At 42.7% G+C, this 25881-nt stretch overlaps 1 protein-coding gene across 1 annotated transcript; it reads left to right on the top strand.

The window, feature by feature from the left end:
• Positions 1–134: 134 nt before the first annotated feature.
• IRF2 (interferon regulatory factor 2) lies at positions 135–25033 on the top strand. Its single transcript, XM_088524642.1, has 8 exons — positions 135–230; positions 5772–5871; positions 6486–6662; positions 9245–9291; positions 12540–12651; positions 16671–16835; positions 21856–21902; positions 23681–25033. Exons 1-8 carry the CDS (start codon positions 144–146, stop codon positions 23990–23992), a joined length of 1047 nt encoding a protein of 348 aa, XP_088380768.1. The 5' UTR covers positions 135–143; the 3' UTR covers positions 23993–25033.
• Positions 25034–25881: the final 848 nt, after the last annotated feature.

Below are 25881 nucleotides of genomic sequence, written 5' to 3'. Positions count from 1 at the left end.
ACTTGTTATGTGTGGTTATTACATGGCTGCAAATCTTCAATAAGTCTGTCTGTCTGTGTCTCGGGCTGAGGTGGGGGAACTGCAGTCGTGCCTAGAAAACAAGTAACGTTGTCCCCTGTTGTGTTCAGCTAACGCAGGTAAGGATGCCTGTCGAGAGAATGCGGATGCGCCCATGGCTGGAAGAGCAAATAAATTCCAACACAATACCAGGGCTGAAATGGCTAAATAAGGTAAGGTCCATGTGCCTATGTGTAGGCATGTTTCCTGTGTGGATGCTCTATAGCAAGGTCTGAGTTTGGGCTAAGTAAATCAGGGTTTGTGATTTTCAAAGGGGCAATGTAGGGAAGAAGGGCAGAGCTGAATGCTTCCTGCTGAACCTGTTCTTCTGGCCTTACCTTGCAGATTTGAAGATCTCTCTATTTGCCTGTTAGATTTGTGGCTTGTTTGAAAGCATTTTTCCTCCTTCAACTCTTTGTTGTTAGAACAGCTGTTCTGAAGACTCCATTAGGTTTCTAGGTTGGGAACAAATTACTCGCGAAGTAGTGTCAGAAGGATTTGAACAAACACTCTACTGAGGTGGAATACTGTATTTGTCATTAACCTCTGAGTCAAAGTGATCATCTCCTTTCAGTCGCATGTGAAATCTCTCATAGGTCTCAAAGCAGTGGACATGGAAGAAAACAGGATAACTTTTCCTGTATCAGAACCAAATCTAGTGTTTTCTTGTCTGGAACTCTTAGTGAAAGTGTTAGACACACAAAGAACGTAAGCTTGGACTCCAAAATGCCAGCACTAGGTGTGTTTTTTTTTTTTTTGGTCTTGTCTCCACTAGTATTTGTGATGGTCAGGTAATTACTTTCAGAACTGAAGAATGACTTTCAGATATGTTTTTATTTCAGCTTTCCAACCAATAAATTTTAGTGGCCATAAAATTGGGAGCCCTTTAAATTTCAGCTACACATTTTGTTTCTCAGGAACTTCTGCATCAGCGACTTTTGCATGCTGTGACTGGGTAAATAAATATTGCTTTATCCACTCCCAAGTTAGCTGCCCTGAGAATTTGAGTAAGTCCTTGTTCTTGCATAATGGGGTCACAGTTAAAAAGGAGGAAGAGACTGGTTTTAACTGTTGTCTTTGTAATTTGAATACCACAGGTCCCTGTGGATTCTATCTCTACCTCTGGGTCAGTTCTCTCCTGCTGACAGCCCATCTCTAATGTCCTTTCCTGGACACTTTTGACACTTTTTTTTGCTTCTGAAGTAGTTTCTCTGTGCCTGTGAGGACATGATATTTCAGTTTCAGTCTGTTTAATTCATTCTCATTTTTTTGTAGATTACTCTCATTTAACCTTTTTTCAGTATATCGCAGAAACACTCTTGCTGCCTTTGCTCTGCAGTGTGAAAAGGCTGCCACTGTGCTAAGGGATTCATTCTTCAGGCTCAGCCCAGGAGCACGTAAAGGCATTTTGCAAAGCGTGTTGTGTTGTGTAATGCTTACCACTGTCCTGATCAGGGTGTTACAGCAGTTTCTGCCTGGTCCTTCTGGCATGAACTTTCACGTGCAAGAGCTGCCTGGAAAGTTTTGTCCATAGTTAGTATACCCTGTATTGACCAATACTTGTCTTACAAATACAGTACTTTGTTTTAGGGGGAAAAAAATCAATTTCAAAGCCCTGGCCCTACCAGAGAGAGGACACTAGGCCAAATGGCCTGCACTGCGATTAATTAAGCTGAGGCCCTATTCCCATCCTCAGATTTGAGAACCCGTCTGAGTTGCCTTTATTGTTCTCAGCAAGCTAATTTGACTTCAAAGTGCTTCTGTTTAAAAGTGTTTTAAAGACTTGTTCCAGCAATTAATCATTAAAGCAAAAATACTTCAATTTTTAATGTAAGCCCTAATCATAAACAAGGGCATGCATGGGATCTGTGAGAAAGTATCATGTGCATCACAGCTTTGTGCACACACAGAACTGACTCTGAAAGTGGTGTGATTTCAGGGCTTGTATTTTTAATTCAGAGCTTGGTGTAAATCAGTTTGCAGTGAAGAATGTGTGTCAGAATGTGTGTGCATTTCTGCACACAGCTTTTGAAGAAATAAAATATAAATACTGCAGGAAATAACATTATTCTAAGTTTCTCATGGGGAGAATGAGGAAGTAATGGGACTAATAGTATTCTAAGTTTCTCTTTTTTTTTTTTTTTTTTTCTTGGTGATTTTCCTATAGTAGAGGAGGGAATTAAACCTCACAGTTAAAATGACAAGTCCGATAAGGGCAGATTTATCTAATCCCTTCCTCTGCTCGTTCTGCAGCGTTAAACAGTCCAGAACAGACTCCTCTGTATAAGGCTGCAATTAAAAACAGAAATTTGTGTGCCTGCTGGGTGAAAATTTTATCCTGCTGAATGGCCTGAGGGAGGAAGGGAATTTTGTTTACCGCCCCCAGAGAGACACACCTGGGAGCTGTGAAGGAAATTAAGTAGTAGTTGAGGAGTAGAGGTGGTGTGAGGAGGGGGATGATGGGAGGTCAGTATCCCTTGTGGATCTGTAGAAGGATGTTGCAATGGAAGCTTTCAGAGCAGCTATAAGGGTTGCAGAGAGGGAATCTGCTGCTCTGATGGCTGTCTGGTCTGTTACCATCAAGACGATGTCTCTCTACTTCAAATTTGTCCTGTGTCTTTCTAGCTAGAGTGTGATCTCATGCTCCCTGTCCTGCTTGGGGGAATTTTGCAGTGGTAGAGTTCAATAATGTTAATGGTCAATATTGTTTTCCTCTTCCTGCTTGCTTCTAAGAAAGTGACACCTTTTCCTTTTGATGTCCCCACTGGAATTTGGTAGCAATTCCTGTTTGGCTGGACTAGTTTTGTGGGCCGTGCGTTTTGACTTCAGATGAGCCTGATTCCTGAAAGAAACACAGATTCCTGAGTATATGTCCAGTGCTAAAGTGATGTCCAAGGCAACACAAGATTGAGCAGGTCTAATGCTGTCATGTATCTCCCTAGCATTTTCAAAACAAATGGGAAATCACCACTCCCAGTATGGCCAGGTGCACAGAACTTAATGGAAAGCCTTAAGCCTCAGGGTTTGAAAGTAGCCATCAATGTGGAAAAGCCTTGCTTGATAGCAGACAAAACAACAGCCAGAACCAGAATGTAGGAGGAGTAGTTTAGGAAAGAACAGAGGCAAAATAGAGCCTGTATGTAAACTGCGATCAAGAAAGGTGTCAGTAGGGGGTTCATGAAACCCCCCTACACGAAACTGTTCAGGAAACCTGCTGGGACTTGAAGATGCTTCCACGTGGCTAGAAAGGGAAGAAACTCCTCTCACCGCAGGAGTTTGCTGATTAAAGAGTTCACTAATGTGTCAAAAACAAGTAAGGACAGAAAGGGCCTCCTCACAGTAGGTCAGGGAGGAGACTGGCCATCGTATCTGCTTCGAGGACAAGGCATCGTGTTAGCTTGACCTGGAGCAGGTCCTGCCTGCAGCAGGTGATGTCGAGGTCAGTGATTTAGCAAACCAGGTTCTTCTGTGAATTCCCTGGGTGAGGATGGAGGGGGTTGATCAGTGCCGAAATGGGGCTCTGCACGTGCAGCCGAGTCTAAGGAAAAGCGGTGACGAGTGTCTTCCTAGAAATGTACTGTTAATAAACACAAACACAAGAAGGACGGGGTAAATGTTTGATGTGAGGTCACTTCCTGAGAAGAGGTTTTGGTGAAATTGAAAAGTAATGTTTGGGCTGTGGAGTTCATGGCCTTGTGGTTGGCACTCTTGTGGGATTGCAGAAAGGTTAGCTATCTGTGTAGCTGATGACAGAAACTATAGTTTTTATGTATATACAATTATGTATATATTAACAAGTTGTAATACAAGTATATATTACTTTTTAAAATCTATATTATAATTTGCTGTAAATCCTTGTGCTTCAAGACATCTGGAGTTATGGAGAACTTTTTGTAATAAACAAATGTTTAAACTGCTGTTGAAAAGGTCCTTGCACTTCCCTTTGAAGCACTGTGTTCTGTAGAGAGTTACAGGGTGCTAAACAGTGTATCTGGGAGTCTTGTTCAGTTTGGAAGTTGCCATAGGACTTTTTGAATTATCATACAGAACATGAAATCAGCAGCTTAGTCTCTGTAGCGTTGTGTAGAATGGTTCAGTTCTCTCCTCGTCCCCAAACACGAGAACACTTTTTAATCTTTTCAGTTATTGAAGTTCTTGTTGATATAAATTATTTTATATGGATCTCTATTCCATCCTCATTATAGTTTTAGGAGATAAGATGCAATAAAGCTTATTCTAGCTCTGATGAATATAGTGCTATGGAGCCCAGAGCACTTGTTACTTTAGACATCTTGTGTTTCAGGAAAGAGGAGAGTATCTCTGTAGTATGATCAAGTATAGAGGAAGAAGGAAGAGACAAAATGGACATGAGAGAAGTGAGGGTAATAGAACTGGAGGAAGAATTAAGAGCTGGAGAGGGAATGGGGGGAACAAGTTAAATCTGTGCTCTCGCCAAATTGAAGAGGAGGGGGAGTGATAAGTGAATAATGCAAATCTAAATAAGTGAACGTTAATGACAGAAAAGATTGAAGAAATGAGCCGAAGGATGGCAGAAAATGCAGCTCAAAAAATAAAAGTTCACAGAGAAAAGAAGGGAAATAAACCCAACCCTGGCATTTAGTGAAATATTAACCAGAGTGACAAGGAAGAATAGTGGTTGTTGAAGGAAGGGGAAAGGGCAGAGGATTAATCTCACCTGACCTTAGACATCTAATACAGACTCTGAAATGAGAGCTGCCTGATTAGAGTCCTTTGTAGTGGAGGGAAAGAGAGAGGGGGGCATTTTTGGGGTGTGGTTGAGTTGACATAGTTAAGGTGGCTGCCTCAGAAAGAGGTGAATTGTGCCCTTAAAGTGCTTTTTTTTCTTGCTGACTGTGAAGGAAATCTAGGCAAACTGTGGTGATATTTACAGTGCAAGTTGCCTGCATTTGAAGTCAGATAAGATGTTCCCCCTTCCCAAGAAGAAGAGAAAACAAGGCTGCAAACCAAATTTGTTTTATATGACTTTGCGAAAATTAACATAGTGTGTTTGGGTCAGTACATAGGATTTAATTCCTGCGTTGTATGACATGAATTATATGGATCCTGAGTCAGATTTTTTTTAATAGCTCATCTTAGATGATGGCTTCTGCTAAACGCTTATGAAAAAAAAGTGTAAGAAATATGACAGGAATAATAGTATTCTTCCCCATCCTGTGCTGTTTGAGCTCAGGAAACTGCTGGGCTTCCTGAGCTGGGGTTGCTCACAGAACCATCATCTTTAATAGTGATTTTAGAGATCCTTTTCCTTCACTGTTCTAGTAGGTTACTGGCTAAATTCTAAGTCTTTCAAATTAGCTGTGTTCCCGCAGTTGTTTATTTTCATAATTGATGTTTCTAATCATAAAAATATCTGTGCTGCCAAAACCGTCCTTCATTTGAATGTTTTAGAAATGGGAAGCACTGCATGTTTTGTTCATGTGTCAGCTCGGAAAGCTGCCAGCCACGTAGTCCATGAAGGGGCATCTGAGCATTTCATATGCCTAAAGTTGTGTTCTGCCTTCACGAATGCCAGGGGATATTTTCCCTCTGAGTTCAGTGGCAGCAGCACTGTTAAAAGGAAGCAAAACACTTGCAGATGCGGGAAGTGTGTTTTTTAAATAAGTGACTTAAAGTCATCAGAAAATCCCTCAAGTCAATCAGTGTTGGCATTTCCTGTTTGTTTTCCCTTCTAGGAAAAGAAGATTTTTCAGATTCCCTGGATGCATGCTGCAAGACATGGGTGGGATGTTGAAAAAGATGCTCCTTTATTTAGAAACTGGGCAATTCACACAGGTATCAGAACTTTCTGTTTTAAGGACAGAGTTCATTTTATTTTACTCTTTCAAAGAAACATTTTCTTTCTTTCATATCCTTGCTTTTAGTAACACAAAGAATGAATCTGAGTTGCCGAATCTGTGGGAGTTTAAGTGGTTGTTGCAAGGTCCATACTCTCCAGCTTCATTGAGAGGCCATAACTCATTTGCATTGAGGAACACAGTAACACTTAATTGATTTAAACGTTAACAAGATTGGGTTCAAAATTGCCGAGAGCCGAGCATGCTCAGCACTTTGTAGATTTGCACCCTTAGGCTCTTTATGTGTTTCTATGGATTCGAGCCAGACATAATAAAGGTAAATGCTGTGCAAGCTTTTCCATGCTGCTGTAGAGTTGTATCTGATCTGCAGTGCCCTAGGTCTTTCTTGGGCAGAAGCTGTTAATCGTGTTCTAAAACCATGCATGAAAATGAGATTGCAGCATTCAATTTTTTTTTGAAACTCCAACTATTGATTAAATGCTTGTCTTGAGAACTGAAGGCTAATATCTTGAAGTTAACTCATATTGTTATTAATTTGCCGCAGGTTTTCTATTATACGTCATATGTACCTAACTTCCTTTTCTTGCTTAGGAAAATACCAGTCAGGAGTAGATAAACCTGATCCAAAAACATGGAAGGCAAACTTCCGATGTGCTATGAACTCTTTGCCTGATATAGAAGAAGTGAAGGACAAAAGTATAAAGAAAGGAAACAATGCCTTCAGGGTGTACCGGATGCTGCCGCTGTCTGAGAGACCGTCCAAAAAAGGTAGGCGAGAGACCCTGTGAACGTCCAAATGGTGTTGGGTAGATTGTTATGACTTTGTCAGTGAAAACTACTGAGGATACTGAGGTCTGCAAATTGTGCCAGTCTTCCTTCAGCAGCTGTAATATCAGGTGCTTTTGTTCAGACATTTCTGAGAAGTTCTGAACTTCCATGTGAAAAATTCTCTATTAAGAGAACAAAATGCTTTGAGAGAGGATCAGCAGGATCCCTCAAAATTGGTCATCTCATGTAAATTGTCTTAGTTCTATTGAAGCCAGAGGCATTGTGTTTAGATTTCGGCCCCAGGTATTTAGCTTATTTAAAATCTGGGGCTCCAGGTAAATGCTGGAAAATGGCCAGGGTTTAATATGAGACAGTGAGTGGTACAGTGTAGACAGCTGAAGATTTGCAGTGTGGCAACCACTGTTAATCTGGATGCTGATAATTTTTTTTCTGAAGGAGGTGTTAATGTGATTGCTGAGTTATAGCACTGCTTCAGGAAGCTGAGAATACCGTGGAGAAGAGCTCTTTTACATTTATCTATGGTAGCATTTCCAAAATCACAGTCCCCATGAGGTATCTTAGTGAACAAGGGCAGCACAGAGCCGTATCTGCCTATTCCCTAGCCCTTGTGGAAGAACTGGGTCTCATTTACAGTATGTCTTAGATCAAGATGCAGATTAGGGGGATGTCAGAACTCGGTGTGCTTAACACTCCAAGCTCATTTAGAGCCTGGAGGCAAGCATACTGCTGCCTGTTCTCAAACAAGGGTAGAAATAAACTCATGTGGTTTTGAACCAAGTGGGAGCAATGAACGTTTAAGCAAAGCTGTAGTACTTGTTGATATAGCTGAGCAGCAAATGTGAAGAGCTGATTCTGTGGAAGGACATGGGGGTGAAGCTGCCATGTGGAGTTGGGAGTGCAGATTCAGCATCTTAGTTTCTATGCAAGGAACAAACTCCCAAGTTTGACATCGTGGGGATGTATCTCCTTTAAACCGTGAAACCATTTTCTGATTTAAGTACCTTAACTAGGTCACAAAGAATGAGTGAAAAGGATTGTTGTGTTTGCCCACACAGAACAATACTGGTAAAGCAGGGAAGACTTGTGTTTAAATCCCCAGCTTAGCTATTAAGTGTCCCACATGCCAGGAAAGGAGCAACTACCAGGTCAGTCTCACAAATGGTTGCTTGTGAGGTAGAAACATTCACTTAGTTCTCTAGACCACAGTGCCTAGAAATTTTAGATGAAAAGGTAACTTGCAGTCCAAATGCATGGTCTTATTGTAAATCTGATATGGGTCACCGATAGCACAGTTTTCTGTGGTGTGGTTTTTGTTTTGCTTCTTTGTTTTTTTTTTTTTGTTTTGTTTTGTTTTTTTACTTCGGATCTAAAAGGAACATCTTAAGTTTGGAAATGGCGATAGAGAACTCTAGCATTTATAAGGCAGAACTAGGCTATGAAATAAATATCAGTCTGGAGAAAAATAGAAAAAAATTGCTTTAAAACTGTTTCTGATCTCTGGACTATGGTGTATTATGTACCTTCAGGCATATTTCCCTAGACCATATTCTGTTCCATTGCAGCTAGTTACTCTTATAGCTGTAAGAGCTAGAAGAGTTGAGGATGAAAGCTGAGATTTTGGAGCCCTGGTGGGAACAGATTCTGCAGCAAGTCCAGTTGCTGTGCATCTGTGCCATATCTGGGGCCTTGTATATATTCTCACTCACACTTTCTGCGTGCCACGTGGTCAAGTTTACGTATGAGAGAGAGCAGAATTTGGCTGTGAGCCTTTCGTATTTGCAGTGCTACCTCGGAGCAGTGGCAAGGGGACTGCATGGCCTGCGCGAGCAGTGGGAATTGCTCACCTTGGAGCAGCCGGGCTCTGCGCCGCGGCAGGGCCTGCGAGGGAGCACAGCGGGGTGTGAGGGCACGTGTAGTGGGGCTTTTTTCTTTTTTCTTTCTTTTTTCTTTTTTTTTTCTTTTTTTCCTCCATTCTGGATTCTCAAATTCATCAAGGTTGATCATAACGAGGGCGATCATTCATTGAGGTTCATCATAAACCACTTTGCATGACTTACAAACTTGCATGACTTGTATGTGCTCCCCCTTCGCCTCAGATTACAACTATTTACAAAAACACTTGTTGACAGTGACTGTTATCTCATTTTACACATTAAATCCCAGAATGATCTCCCTTCTCCTATAGTATCTCCTACATTATCAAATGTGTTAAAATATATACATTGATTTTTTTCATTAAAGTACTTTTCTCCCTCCTTTGTCTCTGTCACTCTTGAGTTCCAATTTCTTTATATTTTCTGACTGAAACTGCTTCCATCAGTCCTACCAGTGCAGCTTTTTTGTAGCCGTACTAAAATGAAACAGCAAAAATGTTCAAGATGAGTTTTTGACTGCTCAGACCTTAAAGTAGATTTAAAATTAAACAGAATGACTTATGTTTCTATGAGATGCTGCCGTTTGAGACACATTATGCTATTTCTTAGCACATATAGAAAACATGGAGGATGGAGGCTATTTCATTGTACAGAAGACTATAAGAAATCTTCTTTCTGTTGTTGCAGGCAAAAAAACAAAGCCTGAGAAGGATGACAAATTCAAACAAATTAAGGTAAGAAGTGACTGTTTAATTATGTGGGAGCCTGTGAAACAATCTGTTGCATTTTTTTTTTGATAGACCCAGCAGTATTTTATGTTGGATTGTTTGGATACTCGCAAATCTCCCATGCTTGTGATTTCCTTTAGTATCTTCAGTTACATTGGATATTTGATTTTAAAAAAAACAAAAAACTCAAAAAAAGAGTGAAGCCTATTGCAGCTGTGACTGACGTCATGAGCTGACACAGCGCTTGGGCTGCAATGCCTTGGAGGTTGGAAAAGTGGCAGCCTTGGCAATACATTTGCCATTTGTTTGTGCAAGTAGAAATAAAGTAATTATGGCAGGAATGCTCCCGAACAATGGGACTACCTTTTGGAGCAATTAGTTTGTGTTCATAGTGCGCTGGAAATTCATTTTCGTTTAGGCAAGGGGGAAGTTCTGTCAGAACTGCACGTTCCGCTCATATTTTGCGAGTCAGAAAACTCGGCTGTAAATCCCATCGGTGAGAATGTGAGGTTCCCACGTTTTCAGAGCATGGACCCAAACCTGCACTTGCATACGAGCCACGGCCTTGCCTAGTGCAGCAGCTCTGCCAAGGGCCTCTTTGAGGTGGTCTGTTCCTAAATCCTGGCAGGACTGGGGCTGCTTCAGCTTTTTCAAAAATAAATTGTTAAGCTTCCTAACTTTTAAGCGTCAATAAAGTTTGTGTTCTTGGGTCTTTTGCCGAAATCTGGGGTTTGATGCCTGAGCCCACAGCCCGTGGCAGCAGGTAGCAGTGTGTGCAGCAGAACAGAAGCTCCATCCTCTGCTGTTTGCTTGTCAAGGGCTGTGGTTCTCACGTGTGAGCGATGCCGCCCATGCAGGCAGCACTGCGTGGTGTGGCCAGCAGGTGGTCTGGGCCAGGTAAATGCTGCGGCCATTTTTGAAAAAAATCCTTTATTAAAACTGGATTCGGAAGGAAGAAACTCTTCCAACAATGGTTACTTGTATAACTGCCTATTAGAATACTGCTTGATTTGTCTGTAACTTTAAACTGACTTTAAGGAACCACTTTTTAACCATGCTATCTTGATTTTATCACCTTTGTTTTTTTCTGTAATGTGACTGTGATCATAACCTGTGATCAGAGGGAGCTGGTGAGCTCTTGTTTGACAGAGCAGGGCAGCAGATGATGCCTGTCACAGCTGGCAGCAGCTCATTGCCATTCTGCTCTCCTCAATAGTCTTTCTTTTAGTCAAAGTATTAAATACGTGAAAAGCTGTAGAGGTGCTTGAACCATCTTGCCTTCTTCATTAAGACTGATCTCACAAATACTCATTACTGAGGGAGTTCCAGTGATGTCTGTCTGGAGATTTTTATTCTTGGCATTATGCCTGGGAATAGGTGTCTGTAAGGAGACACTCTCGACTTTTGGGAGCACCTTCCTGCAGCGCAGTTGTCCTGAACTGCACACAAGTGTTAACAGCAGCAGTAAGCTAACCTGACTGTGCTTCTAGTACAAATATATACATATATATACATTTGTTGTACATATATATACATACACACACACACACACACACCTGTATTATGTTATGGCCAATTAGCTCTTGTAGGTTTTGAGCTGGGACCCTGTAGTATTCCTGACTGTTCTCCATTATTTTAACAAATTTATACATGAGCTGACTTCCAGATATGCATATTTTAAAATAGATACTTGTTCTGTGCACAGCTGCTATTATATATGCTTCTGATTATTGAAGTCAGTAATAATGAGGAAAGTTGGTGGTTGAGTTAATGCAAATACCCATTTTTGACCATTGAAACCTACTTAAAATTTCTTTGCTTGATGATACGGATTCCTGCAGTTTGAGTGTATTTTTTACTGAAAGCCGTGTGCTTACCTTGAAAAGCTCCGTTCAGTGAAGTGAGAAGCTCTTCTATGATTTACCTGTTAAATTCTGTGGGGATTAAATTCCGTTAGGTATTTGGACAAAAGTCAGGCAAAATTAGGTGATTTAGCACTGATTGTGGCAATGTCCAAGTCCCTTTGTGGGTCTGACACCATCACTTGAGTTCTAAGATGTATTTTTGTTTCTATAGCTCTAACGGGGCTACCAAAGTAGTTTTTTAACTGAGCCTTAGTAAAGCTGAGCAAGTTTCCCTGCCTGCAGCATTCCCGTGGAGGCTGCCGTATCGGCCAGGGGTTTTCAGGAGCATTGCACAACGGCAGAGGCTCGGCGCCCTGTGTGCAGTCCTAATCTGTCTCTGCAGAGATGAGTTAAGCTTGTAGGGTTAGTACAGTGAAGGCCTGACACCACAAGGCTGGCCACTTGCCTTTGCCCTACACTTGCCCAGGTGTCTCAGGCCAGTAGAAATGGGCATGACACACTGTGAGATCCCACCAGCAGCTCTGGCCCTCTCTGCAGAGGTCTCTAGCTCAACAGCAAGGCAGGACTTCACACTCAGTGTTGGCATTGCTGGCCCAGAGTGAGAGCAGAAGACTTTACACTTTGGCACCCAGTAGCCCTGTCAGGGAGCCAGTAAAGAGGAGGAGGTTGGTTTTGTAGTTAATCCTTTAAAAGCAGCAATAGCTTTTTAAGAAATGCTGGAAATATGGAATTAGAACTTTTGCAGTCTGTTCTGAAGGGTATTTCTCAGATCCTCATCTGAATGTAACAGATTTATAAAAATGCATCTTGTGGGCAGCTCAGTAAATGTAGAACAGGTGGTGTTTTCCCAACAGTAGTGCCCTATGGTAATGTTTTTGATGTGATCTAAAAGGCTGTATTTAGTGTAAACACTTTGGTTTGCTTTCAGACTTGCTGCAGAGAAAAATTAAGGCTAGAATTTTGTAATTACTGCACAGAAGCTAAGACTTCCTTTCAGGGAGTGCTGTGAGATGCAGCATATTTGGAAGGGAAAGAGGATGAATATTAAATAGAACACTGTTTTAAAACAATGTTTCTTTCTTGTTTGTTCCAAATGTTAATCTCTTGTCGTAAATAGTGCACTAATTTCTTGCTCTCTGAAGGCTCCCTCTAAATCTGAAAATTAAAAATAACTTTGGTTTCAAAGGGGGAGATTTGGAAATGAAATAAACTCTGGCTTCATCTCAGAGAACCAAAATGTTCATTTCTGTGCTGTGTTTAGCAGGGAGCAGCGGGTATGTGTCAGGCAGAAGTGATTTGATTTATTTTCATCCCAGAACAAAGAGACGAATTGAGTCCAGGCTCCTAAAATAAATCAAACCTGACCCTACTGTACTGTTTTCATTCTAGCAAGAGCCAGTTGAATCATCTTTTGGGATTAATGGGCTAAATGATGTCACTTCTGACTATTTCCTGTCCTCCAGTATAAAAAATGAAGTTGACAGTACAGTGAACATTGTAGGTAAGTACTGCCACGCTTTTCATCTGTGCTAAGCACGCAGGTGACTGAAAACACAATTTTATGGAATGGGTGGTACCAGAATAACCCTTTGGCTGTGCTGATGCTCCCTGACATGCAAAACACTGTGGGAAACAACCCGGTTATGATCCTGCCCACGCAGGCCTCGCAGGGGTGGCGAACCCGGCACCCGGCTTCTCCCAAGGGCCGAGGCCTCGGCAGCCTTTTCTCTGGGGAGGCCTTGCTGGCCCTGACTCCTCCACCAAGTGCTGTTAGCTGGGAGGGGATCGTGCCAGTGTCAAGGGGAGTGACGCTGGAGCTGGGCCGCTCTTCCCTGTTGCTCCAAGAAGGGCTGTGTATGGGGCGCCATTTATTTGTGACTTCGAACATATATATGGAAGGCAGGAACTCTGTTCTTTTTACCTCAGCAGCAGAGTTAGTTCTTAATGTCATAGAGCTAACAGCAGAGATCACTGAAGACTGTATTTAGAAACTAGGAATACAGTAGGAATTAGCCGTCATCTCAGTGTGCGAGTAATTGGTTCTTGGTAGAATAATTGGGCTGTTTTTTGACAGCATTTTTTTTTTTTTTTGGGCTAAGGTTGTCGTTGCACTGAGGGCTCCTAGAAATGTGACCCATATACCACTTTCTCTAGAGTTCCGCTTTTCTGCATCTAGAGAAGGCACTTAAAAAGTATATTAATCTTGTGTTTGCAGGTGTTATGTGCAGTGACCATTTTTGCTATCCATTTCTTAGATTACAGAGCTTTGTGTAAAGTTGTTCTCCTCAAGTATTTTTGTGGTTGAGGCGTTTATGAGTACTTTGCTTCTCTTTATGGCAATGTATTTAACCAGTCCTTGCTTTTCTAAGAATACTAGGATGTGGGTTTTGCTCCTGCTATTAAGGAGAGTTTTATAACTTGAAGGAATAGTATATTTCCTGAGTCATAAATAAATCTGAAATAGCCCAAGGCTAATACACAAATGAAGGAAAGAAGGAAGCTTCCTTTCCTGTTGCTTTGTTTTACTGCCTTCAGTCAAACAGGGATCAATTAAAAACATCTTTAGAATGTGTCCAATGTTATGGAATATCCACCAATGTCAGTTGAGAGTCATTTTGCTGCACACAGCAGACAAGTTTTCTGCAATACAGCGTATCTTGAAATCCTGTTCGATTTTATGATGAGATGAATGTTACACATTAGATGATCTCAGTAATTGCAGCACAGGACTCACAGCAGCAACATATGAAAATAGTCAGAGGTGTACTGTAAGAAACAACATGTTCAGAGGAGCAGAGCTGAATTTGCACGTTACAGGCTTTCATTTTCCTTTGGACTCATGGGGGAAATGTCTGGCTAACTTCTCCATTTGTCCTGTCGATAGGCTCCAGATCTACTTTCTGGAGCAGAATGACAAGTTTGGGTTTGTAACTGTGATCCTCTGTTGTGTAATTAATGGCTTATGAAGTGCAGTGCTTATCCAAACTGAAGAGAGAAAACTTGATTTAGCACTAATAGATTAACTCTGCAGAAATGAGGAAAGTCAGCTGGAGAGAGGAAGAACAGAAACAGTACCTGCAGTGTTTTTGGGCATAGCACAGTTCAAGGAAAAGCTGTTGCATTTGGTCCAGGTGAGCAGTATCTTTTGCAGCACTGAAATTATCTCGTGAGTTGGTAGGAGTTTTTCAGGTAAGAAAAAAGATGAAAAGATGGCCTGCTCTTGCTGTGGCAGTGCTGCAGAAGGTGGGAGGCAGCACTTCCTCCCTGCTCATTAAAAAGCAGCTTGTTTCAAACCAGGAAAGAGTTGGTTACGGTGGAGATTAAATGTCTAGGGCAAAATGGTAGTAAAGTTTGTGATAAGGCTTCTTTTTTAAAAAAAAGATAAAAAGAAGGAAAAGATTGTTGAGTATCTATGTAATTTTCTGGGTTTTTTGTGTTGTTGTTGTTGTTTTTATGGAATTGCCTCATGAAATACATATCCAGGTTTGGAAGAGTTTCCAGTAGTTACTGGGCACTTCACAAAACAAAATGCAATCCAGCTTTTTCCTGGTAGACAAACACGTTATTTTTCCTTTTCAAGAAGTTTTGTTTAGCCTAGTTTAAAGATAACAAGGCAGGAAGAATGGCATGTGTACATACGCATGTGTATTCTTGTATACATATCTTAGTTTGTTCAGGGAAAGATCATATCTTTTACTTTTCTTTAAATCTTCTTAATAAGAGTCAGAAGTAGGTCACTTAATAGAAGGTTTTTCTGTGTTTCGCTGCCTGCATTTTTCTGCATCATCGTTCCTGAAAGAATATTCTGTCTGAATTTCTAATGACTCAGTACTGTATAGCTTGGTGGGTTAATTATCCTGTCCTTCAAAACATCCAGTACTGGCCATTTCCAAAACCCTATCACCAAGTGGGATGAACAGTTTTCTGTTATCAAGTGGATGTGCCAGAAAGTCTAGCAGAATAGATCCTATATAAAAATTAAAATCTGCAGTGGCATTCATTGTTGCATAGTGTTTTTAAGACGAGTAACAGTTCACAACATGCAAATGCACCTGAACCAGTTTCTGTAGCACAAAATCTTTCCAAACTCTGGTTGAAACTGGTAGGAATTTGCCTGTATGAAGACTGCTTCTCTTGGTGCTTTATGTCCCAGTGAAACAACATCCACAGCTCTTCCTTTTCTCTTGGAAAGCCGTGTGTTCCGGTTAGTCATCCTGGGAGATGGCACCATGCCCATGTGCTGTTCCTCTTTAGCCAGTGGCTTTCAGCTCAGTACGGGATTAGTGCAGTTGTCATGTGTTCCTATGGCTGGAGCAAAAAAAATTGGAGCTTCCCAGCACAGAGTCTCACAGTTGCCTTAAGCAGAGAGATCTCTGGAGAGATCTGAGGTTCTGGCTTTCAACATAGTTTTGCCTTGTCCATTAACGTGCTCATGCTTGTACCTCAGGGTATTCACTGCTTCAGGAAGGTGTTAGGCAGCACAATTAATGCCCAGAAAGTGTTTTGGAACGTGTGCAAAGCACCCATGCTGCCTTCACTTCACTGAAATAAATAATGTTAATTTGGTCTTAAACATCAGGTGCCTGGGGGGGTGTAGGAAAATCCTCTGTTAATAGCTAAGCAGACTGTAGCTTTCAGGCACAGGCCATGGGTATTACAGACTGTGGGTAGGACCGTATTTTTCTGCGTGCTGTCACTGACACGGCAAGAATTTGTGACAACAAGCATCTAATTGGAGGAAAACTCTTGGCAGATTCATGTCATGCATAAATCAGCGTTCCAGCATGTATTGTGTGACCATTTGTTTGCATGCCAGTTCTGACCTATTTGGTCGTATACTGCCTAATTCACCTCAGAGCATTGGGAGACCATGGGGTGTTGGTAACTTCACAGGCTCAGACAGTGGTTGAGATTGGCAGGAAGCTCTGGACATGATCTGGTCCAACAAACCTGCTCAATCAGGGTCACCTAGAGCAAGTGGCACAGGGTCGTGTCCAGGGCGGTATAGATGATGATCCCTGGGATTTGGGGGGGAAATTTGCAGTCACATAGCTCAAAGCCTCACTGGTCCCAGCAAGTGATGTTCTGGTCAGGCTGGAGCTTGGTTTGCCAAGGTCCGTGTGTCCTGGTGAGGCTTCTTTTCTGAGTGGAGGAGTGTGGCTGTGGGCATTCCTGTGAAAGCATCTGGGCAGCTGGCGTGCTGTGACAAAAGGCACATTTTCTAGAAGAGCCAGTGGAGAGTTAGGCGTTTCCAATGGTCAGAGGTGGAAAGAAGTTTTCTTTGAACATGTTGGAAGCTAAATAAATCAGATAGGTTTCCTTTAGAAGTCCCACTGAAAGGAGATGGCCAGGAAGGCTGAGGCTTCTCAGGCTCATTAAAGGCTCCAGGTTATTCAAATAGTAACCAGTCCCCAAGGATAAGTAATCAGAGGTTCTTCAGGATATTATACAAGATGCAAGATATTATGAGTAATATCTACCAGACATTATGAGCAATGCTTTTTTTTTCTTTATCCCAAGTTGTAGGACAGCCGCACCTTGATGGCAGCAGCGAGGAGCAGGTGATAGTTGCCAATCCTCCTGATGTTTGCCAGGTGGTAGAGGTGACAACAGAAAGTGATGAACAACCCCTCAGCATGAGCCAACTCTACCCCCTACAGATCTCCCCTGTCTCGTCCTATGCAGGTAAGCATCCTTATTTTAACTTACATACTTCGGGGAAAATTTTTGGAAGACATGGCTTGATAGGGAATGCCAGGCTAGGAAGCAGAGTCACCACTGGGGAAAGAGGGTTATTCCAGGGTACTGGCGGAGATCCAGAAATGTCTTTTCTGTTGCCTTTCTTACTTTTAGTGAAACTTGAAAACTCATAGTCCTTTCTCTATTTTACTTTACTTTTACATGATCTGAAGATGGAAACATGCTGCAGGTTTTAGCCTTTGACTAAAGGAAAAGAAACTCTTTCTTAGATATAATGCAGAGAGGTCTTTATTAGAGGAGCATTTTAAATGGTACAAATGATATGCTGCAAATCTGTTTTGTCCTACTTGCACCCCAAATTACTAAAGATGAAAGATCTCTGCTATATGTCCCCTTGGTGCCTAGCACCGTGGCTGCAGAGCACTAAGGGCTGCACTAATGATACATAATGCAAATATGGAGCTGAGCGTCCTGGCAGAGTGGATCTGTGTTGTACAAATAGTCTGCAGACTAGAACAGCCATGTAGTGACTGATAACAAGTGGTCCTGCGAACAGCAGAGCTGACGAAGTCTGGCTTCTAACGTCTGTCTCCCATCTGGATTCTGTGATATCTAGGAAGACGTGAGATAACAAGCCTTTCCCCAAGTCAGAGCACTAATGGGTTTTCTCTCTATCTGCTCCCTTATTTTCATAGAATTGGTAAGAAGTTAAGAGTTTTTGGCACTTATCTGTCCCTTGTCCAAATCTGAAATATGTTCAGAAGCTGTTAGGGTAGAACAGACACAAATGAACATATGGGCATAATATATAAAGCCCCTGAAATCATAGAAACCTTATTTCCGTAGGAAGCAAGGCAAAACCACATTTGAAAGTAGAAAAAATATCAGACCCAACTTGTCCTTCCGTCCTTCCTTTTTTTAACATGTTGCTAACTTACAAGCTTCAGGAGACTGGGATAGAAACAGAAATGTCATCTTTTTAGACCAACTTGAATATTAATTTGTTCCTTGAGAGATTTATTGTTTTACACATGGTTTTGCTTTTGAATCATTAGGTTCAAATTACTTCCAGGCACATTTTTATAAAGTATGTATATAAGAATTTTTATCTTTGGGCCAGTGTGAGTAGTGTGATGTTCTTTTGAATTGCCTCCAGTGTTGGTCTGACACGTGTTGATATATGGTCATGCTTCCCAATGTGTTTAGTCTATAATGGCTGGAGCTTTTAAAAGGGTTTTCAGAGCAAGACAGGGTGGGGTGGGGGGTGAGGGATGCTTTACCTTATGAGCAGTGGGAGATGGGGCTTTTGAAACATTTGTTCTTTTTCTAAATGCTTCTTGGAAAACTTCTTCTGTGTATGTGAAGGCAGTAATAGTGTGTTAAGCTCATCTAAAGGATCTAAATACTTGGAAGGCAAATAAAAGTCTATACGAGAATCAAGGAGTCAGGGTAGTTGTTGCTTTGTCTGTAAAAAATATAGAGGAGTAACAGGAGAAACACCCTGATATGCACAAGTCCTGCCCTCCCTCCACTGCAGTCAATGAAGGAAACTTGCATAGGGAAATGAAACATGACTGAAGTACTTCAGTCATCCCTTGATGTTATCTTACTGTTTTGCTGGCTTCAACTGACCCAACTTAATGTCAGGAGCTGCTAATGCCTAGCCGGGATAGAGCAGACATGACTTTATGCTGCCGATATGCCTTTGAGTGCATTTCAAGACAGTTTTTGAGGATCCTGGTGATTTATCCTGGGATATGTCCTGTTTAATGTCTTTATTAATGACCAGAGAAGTGGGGGAGTGTACACTTATGAAATTTGCAGTCGACATTAAATTGGAGGCACCAGTTGATAAGCTTAAGGTCAGGGTTGCTGTCCAGAGGGACCTGGGGAGGCTGCAAGAATGGGCCAGCAGGAGCATTATAAAGTTCAGTAAGGATAAAATGAAGGCCTGTGCCTGGAAAGGGGGAGTCCCATGCAGTGATACAGTTGGGGCTGAGTGGCAGCTCTGCAGAAATAGTTCTGGAGGTCCTGGTGGGCAGCAAGCTGCATGCGAGCCAGAAAGGGACCCTTGCAGCAAAGGCCAACAGCCCCTGGGGCTGGATTAACCAGAGTGCAACCAGTAGATGAAGTGAAGTTACTATTGCCCTCTACTCAACACTTATTAGAACACATCTGGAATACTGTATCCACTTTTTGGGCCTCTCGATGCAAGACAGATATCAACAAACTGAAGCAAATTCTGGAAAGGCCGTCATGATGGTGGGTCTGGATGCTTGCCATATGAGAAGAGGCTGAGGGATCTGGGACCTGTTCGGTGTGGAGGACAGAGGGTTTCAACAGGATCCAACAACAGCCTGCCCGGACCTGCAAGGAGGTTATGAAGAAGATAATCAGGCTCTTCATGGCAGTACACAGTGAGAATATGAGAAACAGCAAGCATGAGTAGAAACAAGAGAAGGCTGAACAGGATGGAAGGAAAACCTTTTTCGCCATGAGGACAGTCAGACAGTGAAACAAGTTGCCCAAATAGTTTGTACTGTTTCTGTTCTTGCAAAACCCAACAGGGATAAGACTCTTAGCAACTGGTCTGATCTTGCAACTGTCCCTGCTTTTAGCAGGAGGTTGTACTAGAGACTTCCAAAAGTCCCTTTCCACATAAATTGGCCTTTGAGCTTCTTTTTGTAGAACAAGCATTTGACTTTCAGGGCAGGAGTTGAGGATAAGGGTCTGCAGAGTTTGATATAAGCCCCAAATTTGTAACACACTTGTGACTGATTCTGGTGTTATCTTGCTGGGTGGAATTGCTTACTCTGTTAGGTGCTATTTATGAATGAGAGGAAAGAGTTTTGACCATAACAGCTGTGCAGGAACAGTTAGTTCAGCTTTTCTGAAACAGAAAGAAAGTAGCCTGTGGTATCAGCTGTCCTACATAAATCTGTTTTATTTCAAAAACACCTCTTGTTCCTTTCTAAGGCAGCTCAGGCAAATATTATGAGTGGCCCATATGAGTTTCCTTGTACTTCCACTGAAGTCTATGAAATCTCTTTTTTTTGTTGTTGTTGTTGTTGTTCTTTGTTCTAGTCCGCTTCACCTGGTGTTTGACAGTGTTTCAAATGGCCTCACTAACTTTCCATGCCCGAGTGGCCAGCTTCACTGTCTCTGCTAACTATCGTGATGTCTCTTGCTCAGCATTTTGTTATGTATAAATGGATTCCTTTTCATCTGCATCAGCCTTTTCTGTTGCCACATGTTTCTTCATGTCAAGAAATATCTGCTTCTTGTCTCTCTGTGAGTTCCTTCTATTGATTCTATCTCCAGGGCCATTTCTCCTTTCATACTGATTACTTTCTGCCTTCTCCCTCCCTCCCTCTCCATAGTTTGGCTTCTTCAGCCAACTTTATCACCTTGTCGCATCTCTCTCTATCTAGGCCAGTGAGTGAGAAGCTCTGAAGAGTGTTAACTTTACAGGGCTTCACAGTTAGATTTAGTGTTTCAGGCAGCTCCTCTGCTTACTGCTGCTGTAACCGAGACTCTGAATAGTGGAGGTGCTAGGTTTGGAAACAAAGGTCTTTAGTAGTTGAGCTGCTGGACAAGATGAGCATGAGCCAGCGAAGTGCCCTCAAAGGCAGCCCATGGCATCGGCATCCTGGGCTACATATGAAAAAAAAAAAAAAGGCATTGCCAGCAGGTCAGGTTGAAGGAGATGATCCTCCCACTCTCTTCAGCCTTGGTGGGATCACATCTGGAGTCCTCGATCCAGTGCCAGGCTCCCCAGTACATGAACATATTGCAGAGAGATCAGTTGAGATGATTAAAGGGCTGGAGTGTCCTTCATGGGAGGAGATGCCGAAGGAACTGGGATTGTTTAACCTGGTGAAGAGAAAGCTCAGGAAGGATCTTCAGTGTGTAAAAATATTTGAAAGAAGGGTATAAAGAAAACGGAGCTGAAGTCTTCTCAGTGTTGCCCAGTGGCAAAAAAAAAAAAAAAAAATAGACACAACCTGAAACACAGGAAATTTCATCTGAATATAAGAAAAAAAAAATGTTTTGCTCTGAGAGTGACAGCACTGGGGCAGGCTGCCCAGAGAGGTGGTGGAGTCTCCTTCTCTGGAGATCTTCAAAACCCTCTTTGACACAATTCTGTGCCATGTGCTCTAGGTAACCCTGCTTGAGCAGGGGGATTGGACCCTGCCAACCTCAAGTTTGGTGGGAATGAGGTGCGTTGGGCAGGACTTGGGTTGGGAAGTGATACTGAGAGGCTGCTGGGGAGAGCGAGCGCTAAATAAGGGAGAGGCTCCTACTTAAGGAAAAGAGGAGCGTGTGCATGTGTGTGTGGTTGTGCTCTGGCAGAGGTGGGTGCTAGGGCTGTGGTACTCAGGAGTGAACAGCTTCTGTACGTGTTTGAGTGGGGTGCAGTGTTGAGAAATATGCTGGGGGACTGGGCAAGAGTGGCGGAAAACAAAATGAGAGCAAGGTATAACTGTAATAAAATGCAAGATGGGACAACAAGCCCTTGAGGCAGCAGGCTGAGACAACAGTTTATGAAACAAAAACACATTTATCTCCTCTGGGGTGGAGTTGTTGCTCATTTTGCAGGGAGATAAAAGTATGGACTTGGAAAGGGGTTTACTTTTAGCCCGGCCTCAAGCTGCTGAGAGAGGATAAGGCAGAGAGGGCATTCCCTGCCTGTCCAGGATAGAGATCTCCCTTCTGCACAGAAATAGAAGCTGTAATATAGATCCACTTCTGCCACCTCCACTGCTGTCTTTTCCATATCCATATTGACTCTGGTCACCAGGTGGATTTCCCTAAGTGTTGAATGGAGCTGTGTTGCCCAGCTCCCAGATTACTGTGGCAGAGGGTCCGTGCTTTCCTGTTGTTTTCTGATTATTTGGCTTGACTCTGCTCACTTTTTTGAAGTGGATCATGCCTTTTTAGATGGATCTTGCTACTGTAGATAGAATAACATGAGTTTCATTTTTGCTTCTGTTTTGTTTCATAGAAAGTGAAACAACTGACAGTGTTCCAAGCGATGAAGAGAACACAGAGGTAAGTGTGTTTTGAGCAAATTCTCAAAAACTCTGTCCTGAGTTACTCTTTACACTTCTGCCTTTACAAATGTGGTCACCAGTGCAGTATTCATTTCAGTAATAGCTGAGGAAGAAAAACAAACTAGGAATGTTCAAGGAAGGCAAATGTTTGGATGATTTTTTTCTGGTGGAAATGTCTATATGACTTCTTCCTGATCTGTGAAAACTACAAGCAGATTAATTACAGAATCACAGAATTCGCATGAGGAAATATGTTCTGGAGAACCAGAACATCAGTGCCAGCTAGTTTGCTAATAGGGAGCAAACCAGTGGGCTCTGTCACGTGCATGTAAGTGTGTGTTTTTGTGTGCCCTTTGTGCAGTGACCGTGCTGGGTGGTGAGTGTTGTGCCTTTGTGCTCAACACTTCGAGCTCCTTTTGGCTCCCTGAAGTGGCACGTGCACTCGCACACTGGGAGGAAATGGCTACATGTGTGATGCTCAAGTTGGGTGCTAGGGTATGTGAGGCAAAAAGCTTTCCTGAGAAGTCAGTTGAGTATTGCTGATTGAAAGGAATCTGTGGAGAAAGCACCTACCCAGTGGATGTTTTTGAGCTCTGCCTTTGCAAAAATGGCAGCCACCTTTTATTTTGTATCTGCCACCAGGTGACTAGAGCTGTCAGTCTGTATGGATATGTACAGGCTTGGGAAAGCTCCCTGAAGACTGGACTCAAGCTCTCAGGCTTTCTGTGCTACAAATGCATTTTTGCAAAAGGCCTGCTGCAAATCCCTTGCTGGCCATGTCACCAGAAACTCCCCTGGATCCTTCTCCTTGGAGACCTGCAGGTTGCACGGCTGTGTAACTGTGTACCTAAGCCTCTGGGGTTTAGCAGTCCTATCTTGGCTAGGGTGCAGCCAGCATTCAGACTATCAGTAAGGGCTTTTTCAGTGACTGCCACATCCCTGCAGGGGACACGAATCTAGGTCTAGAGAGGGTACGTTCACACTCGGCATCCGCAGCCTGCTACTGGTGCGGTTTTAACAGCTTTTCTTCCCAGAGGAAGGCATAGGATGTTTTTCTTGCTTCCATGGGCAGATTGGACACAAGTTCAGTGAGGCCCCCCAGGAGGGTTTGTATAGCCAGGAAGGGAGAGGGACTGGGAATCTTGTAGCTCACGTGATTGTGACTGAGGCCATGAGTTCTCTGGCCTCACACACGTGGTGAGGACCCCGCTTTGACAGCTCATTTCCTTGTGGAAAGTGTGCTGGAGAGAGCAGCGGATGCTCCTCCTTGCCTGGCAGACCTACCCTGTCGCGGTGGACATACTATCGGGTGACTGGTTTTCGCAGCACTCTCAGGTGCTGCTATTGGATGTGACACTGCCAGCTTTAGGTGGTGCTGTTTGAGGTGTGTGGAATCTCTGTGGGCTGTACTTTGGCAGGAGGATGTTCTCTCTGGTAATGGAGGAAACCTTTCCATTTGAAGCTCTGTGGTTTTGGCGTCTGTGTCCATTTCAGTCCCCAGCCTACTGAGAATAAGGCCTTCGTTTTCCATGAGAAGAGTAGGCAGAGTCTTTTGAATGCTGGAGAGCCAAAAAAGTTAAGACAAAGGACTTCAGAAAGGGAGAAGTGGCTGAGAGCAGAGACAGGCAAAGCCAGCAGCTAGAGGCTCAGTTGTGGTGACAGGGAAACCCCTGTGCCATATGTGGATGTTCCCGTCTTCAGCTGGTTCTTTGGAGCACTTCACCGAGTCACGTTCACTCACATAATATTTCTTCCTTTTTCTCCCCGCTTTTGTAGGGACGACTTCATTGGCAGAAGAAAAACATTGAAGGCAAACAGTATCTGAGCAATCTGGGAATGAGGAACACTTCTCATATGCTTCCCAGCATGGCTACTTTTGTAGCCAACAAGCCTGACCTCCAGGTCACCATCAAAGAAGAAAGCTGCCCACTGCCTTACAACAGCTCCTGGCCCCCTTTCCCAGACCTCCCTCTGTCACAAGTAGTGTCCACAGCCTCCACCAGCAGCAGCCGACCAGACCGCGAGACACGGGCCAGCGTCATCAAGAAGACGTCGGACATCACCCAGTCGAGAGTCAAGAGCTGCTAAGCCTTTGGCGGTGTGTTTTTTAGCTTTGTTTTGTTTGGTTTTGTATTTTATGTTTCTCTAGGAGAGGTTCATCCCTTGACGCACATTAGACAAATCTAAGGTAAAGCCTTGGCAATACAGAACATTGCTGTGTCCGACTCCGGTGCCGGAGTGTTTTTATCTCAGGACTCCAGCCGTCAGTATGTACACCCGAACCCCGACAGACTTCCAAGGTTACTACGTAGGAAAGAAACAAGAACTTTGGCCCACATGTAGGTTCCAGTGCTTCATGAGAGGACCAACTGACCACAAGGGAAGTGGTGCTGCTGCGCTTCTTGTTGTCAAGGCTGTGATGGAACTGAAAGCCTCAGAATGGAAGAGAAAATGTGAACTAGCTGGAATATTTTTAAATAAAAAAAAAACTATTGTGAATATTGTACATAGTGCAGTACTAGCAACGTTGCAGTCTGCTTCTGCACCTTATTAAGAAAGCACTTATGAAAAGCCTTTTATTACCTTGCTCTAATTAATGGCACATTGAAGGTCTCTCCCCACCTGTATTCTTTTCCAAGGCTATTCTTGCTAAAGTATCTTTAAAGAATAGAGGAAAGGAAAGGAAGGTAGAACTTCCCATATGGATTTCATACATTTTAAGACTGCTTTTCTCATGTTTGTTTCTAATCTGCTATGCTTGAATGCTGCGTGGTACAATAGGAAGAAAAGAAAAAAAAAAAACTATTACAGAGATATTATGCAAATTCCCAGATTTAAAAAAGAAGAAGAAAAATACTCTAATTCTAACCAGAGCAAGCTTTTTTATTTTTTATACAGGGGAATATTTTATTCAAAGTAAAATTCTAAAGTGAATATAATTTTTTTTAATCTTTTCTACAGCAAATTTATAATTTTAAGATTCAGTCCTTGGTTATCAGCAGTTATTACATCCTTGTGGCACATTTTTTTTAATTTTGTAAAGGTGAAATAGCTTTTATGAGCTCATGTAGCAATCAGATTATCCTGTGGATTGATAATAAATATGCTATATAGTTAAATTTTTAATAATCCTCTGTTTGTCTCTCTTTAATCTTACGGAAGCCCCAGCTGGCATGGGTTTGATAGGTGAATGTGACCTCTCAGAGTGAACAGTTAGCATGACCCTTCTTTACGATTTCTACAGTACCCATTAACAAAATGGGAAGTACTGTGCTTGAGGCAGCTCGACAGAGATGGAAAGAGGAACTAGAGCTTAAGGGCGACGTACTCAACATTGGCCTCAAGTGCAGCAGGCTGGGAGTTGGGGAACCTCTTCTACTGTTACTCTTTGGTTGGATCTTGGGCAATCGCTTCATGGAAGGGGCTCAATAAACCATTTAGTCCATTCTCAGCCCAAAGCTTGCCCCATTTTTGGTAGATATTTGTTCAGCTTGTTCTCAGTTTCCTTGTCTGAAAGATTCTCTTTTTACAGAGTTCTGAGTAATAACTCCTTATTAATGGAATAAATCAGAAGTCAAGAAAACATGCTTGGAGTAGGTATTCCCCAAGGTTTGTGGCATCCTGAGCATGATGGCAAGTTCTGATTCCTTTGGGTCTTCGAGGACAGCTTTGGGGTATCCAAATAAGGGTGCGAGGTGGCTCGTGTGATGGTGGCGGGCAGGCATTGGCACTGGCGGTGGTAGAACGGAGATCACTTAGCCTCTTGCGTCTTTTTCAGGCTGTTGGTAGCTAAAAGGAGTGTTTGAGGTATGCAGACTATTTGGGCTCAAAGTGTTCTTCGAATGTGATTATCATTCTAGTACTAACTTGAGAGTGATAGGTGAGCTGCGTATCAGGTGCCATGTATGCTTGGCTGGTAGGCTGCAGTAGACACAAAGATGTCTGTGAGGCTGCACTTGACCGCTCAGCTCTAGTTA

Source organism: Tinamus guttatus, unplaced genomic scaffold, assembly GCF_059628265.1.
Source record: "Tinamus guttatus ecotype Peru unplaced genomic scaffold, ASM5962826v1 Tinamus_guttatus_pri_ptg000213l, whole genome shotgun sequence".
In the NCBI taxonomy this organism is placed as follows: domain Eukaryota; kingdom Metazoa; phylum Chordata; class Aves; order Tinamiformes; family Tinamidae; genus Tinamus; species Tinamus guttatus.
Note: the sequence above shows the minus strand (reverse complement) of the source record. Positions and strands in the feature narration are given on the sequence as shown.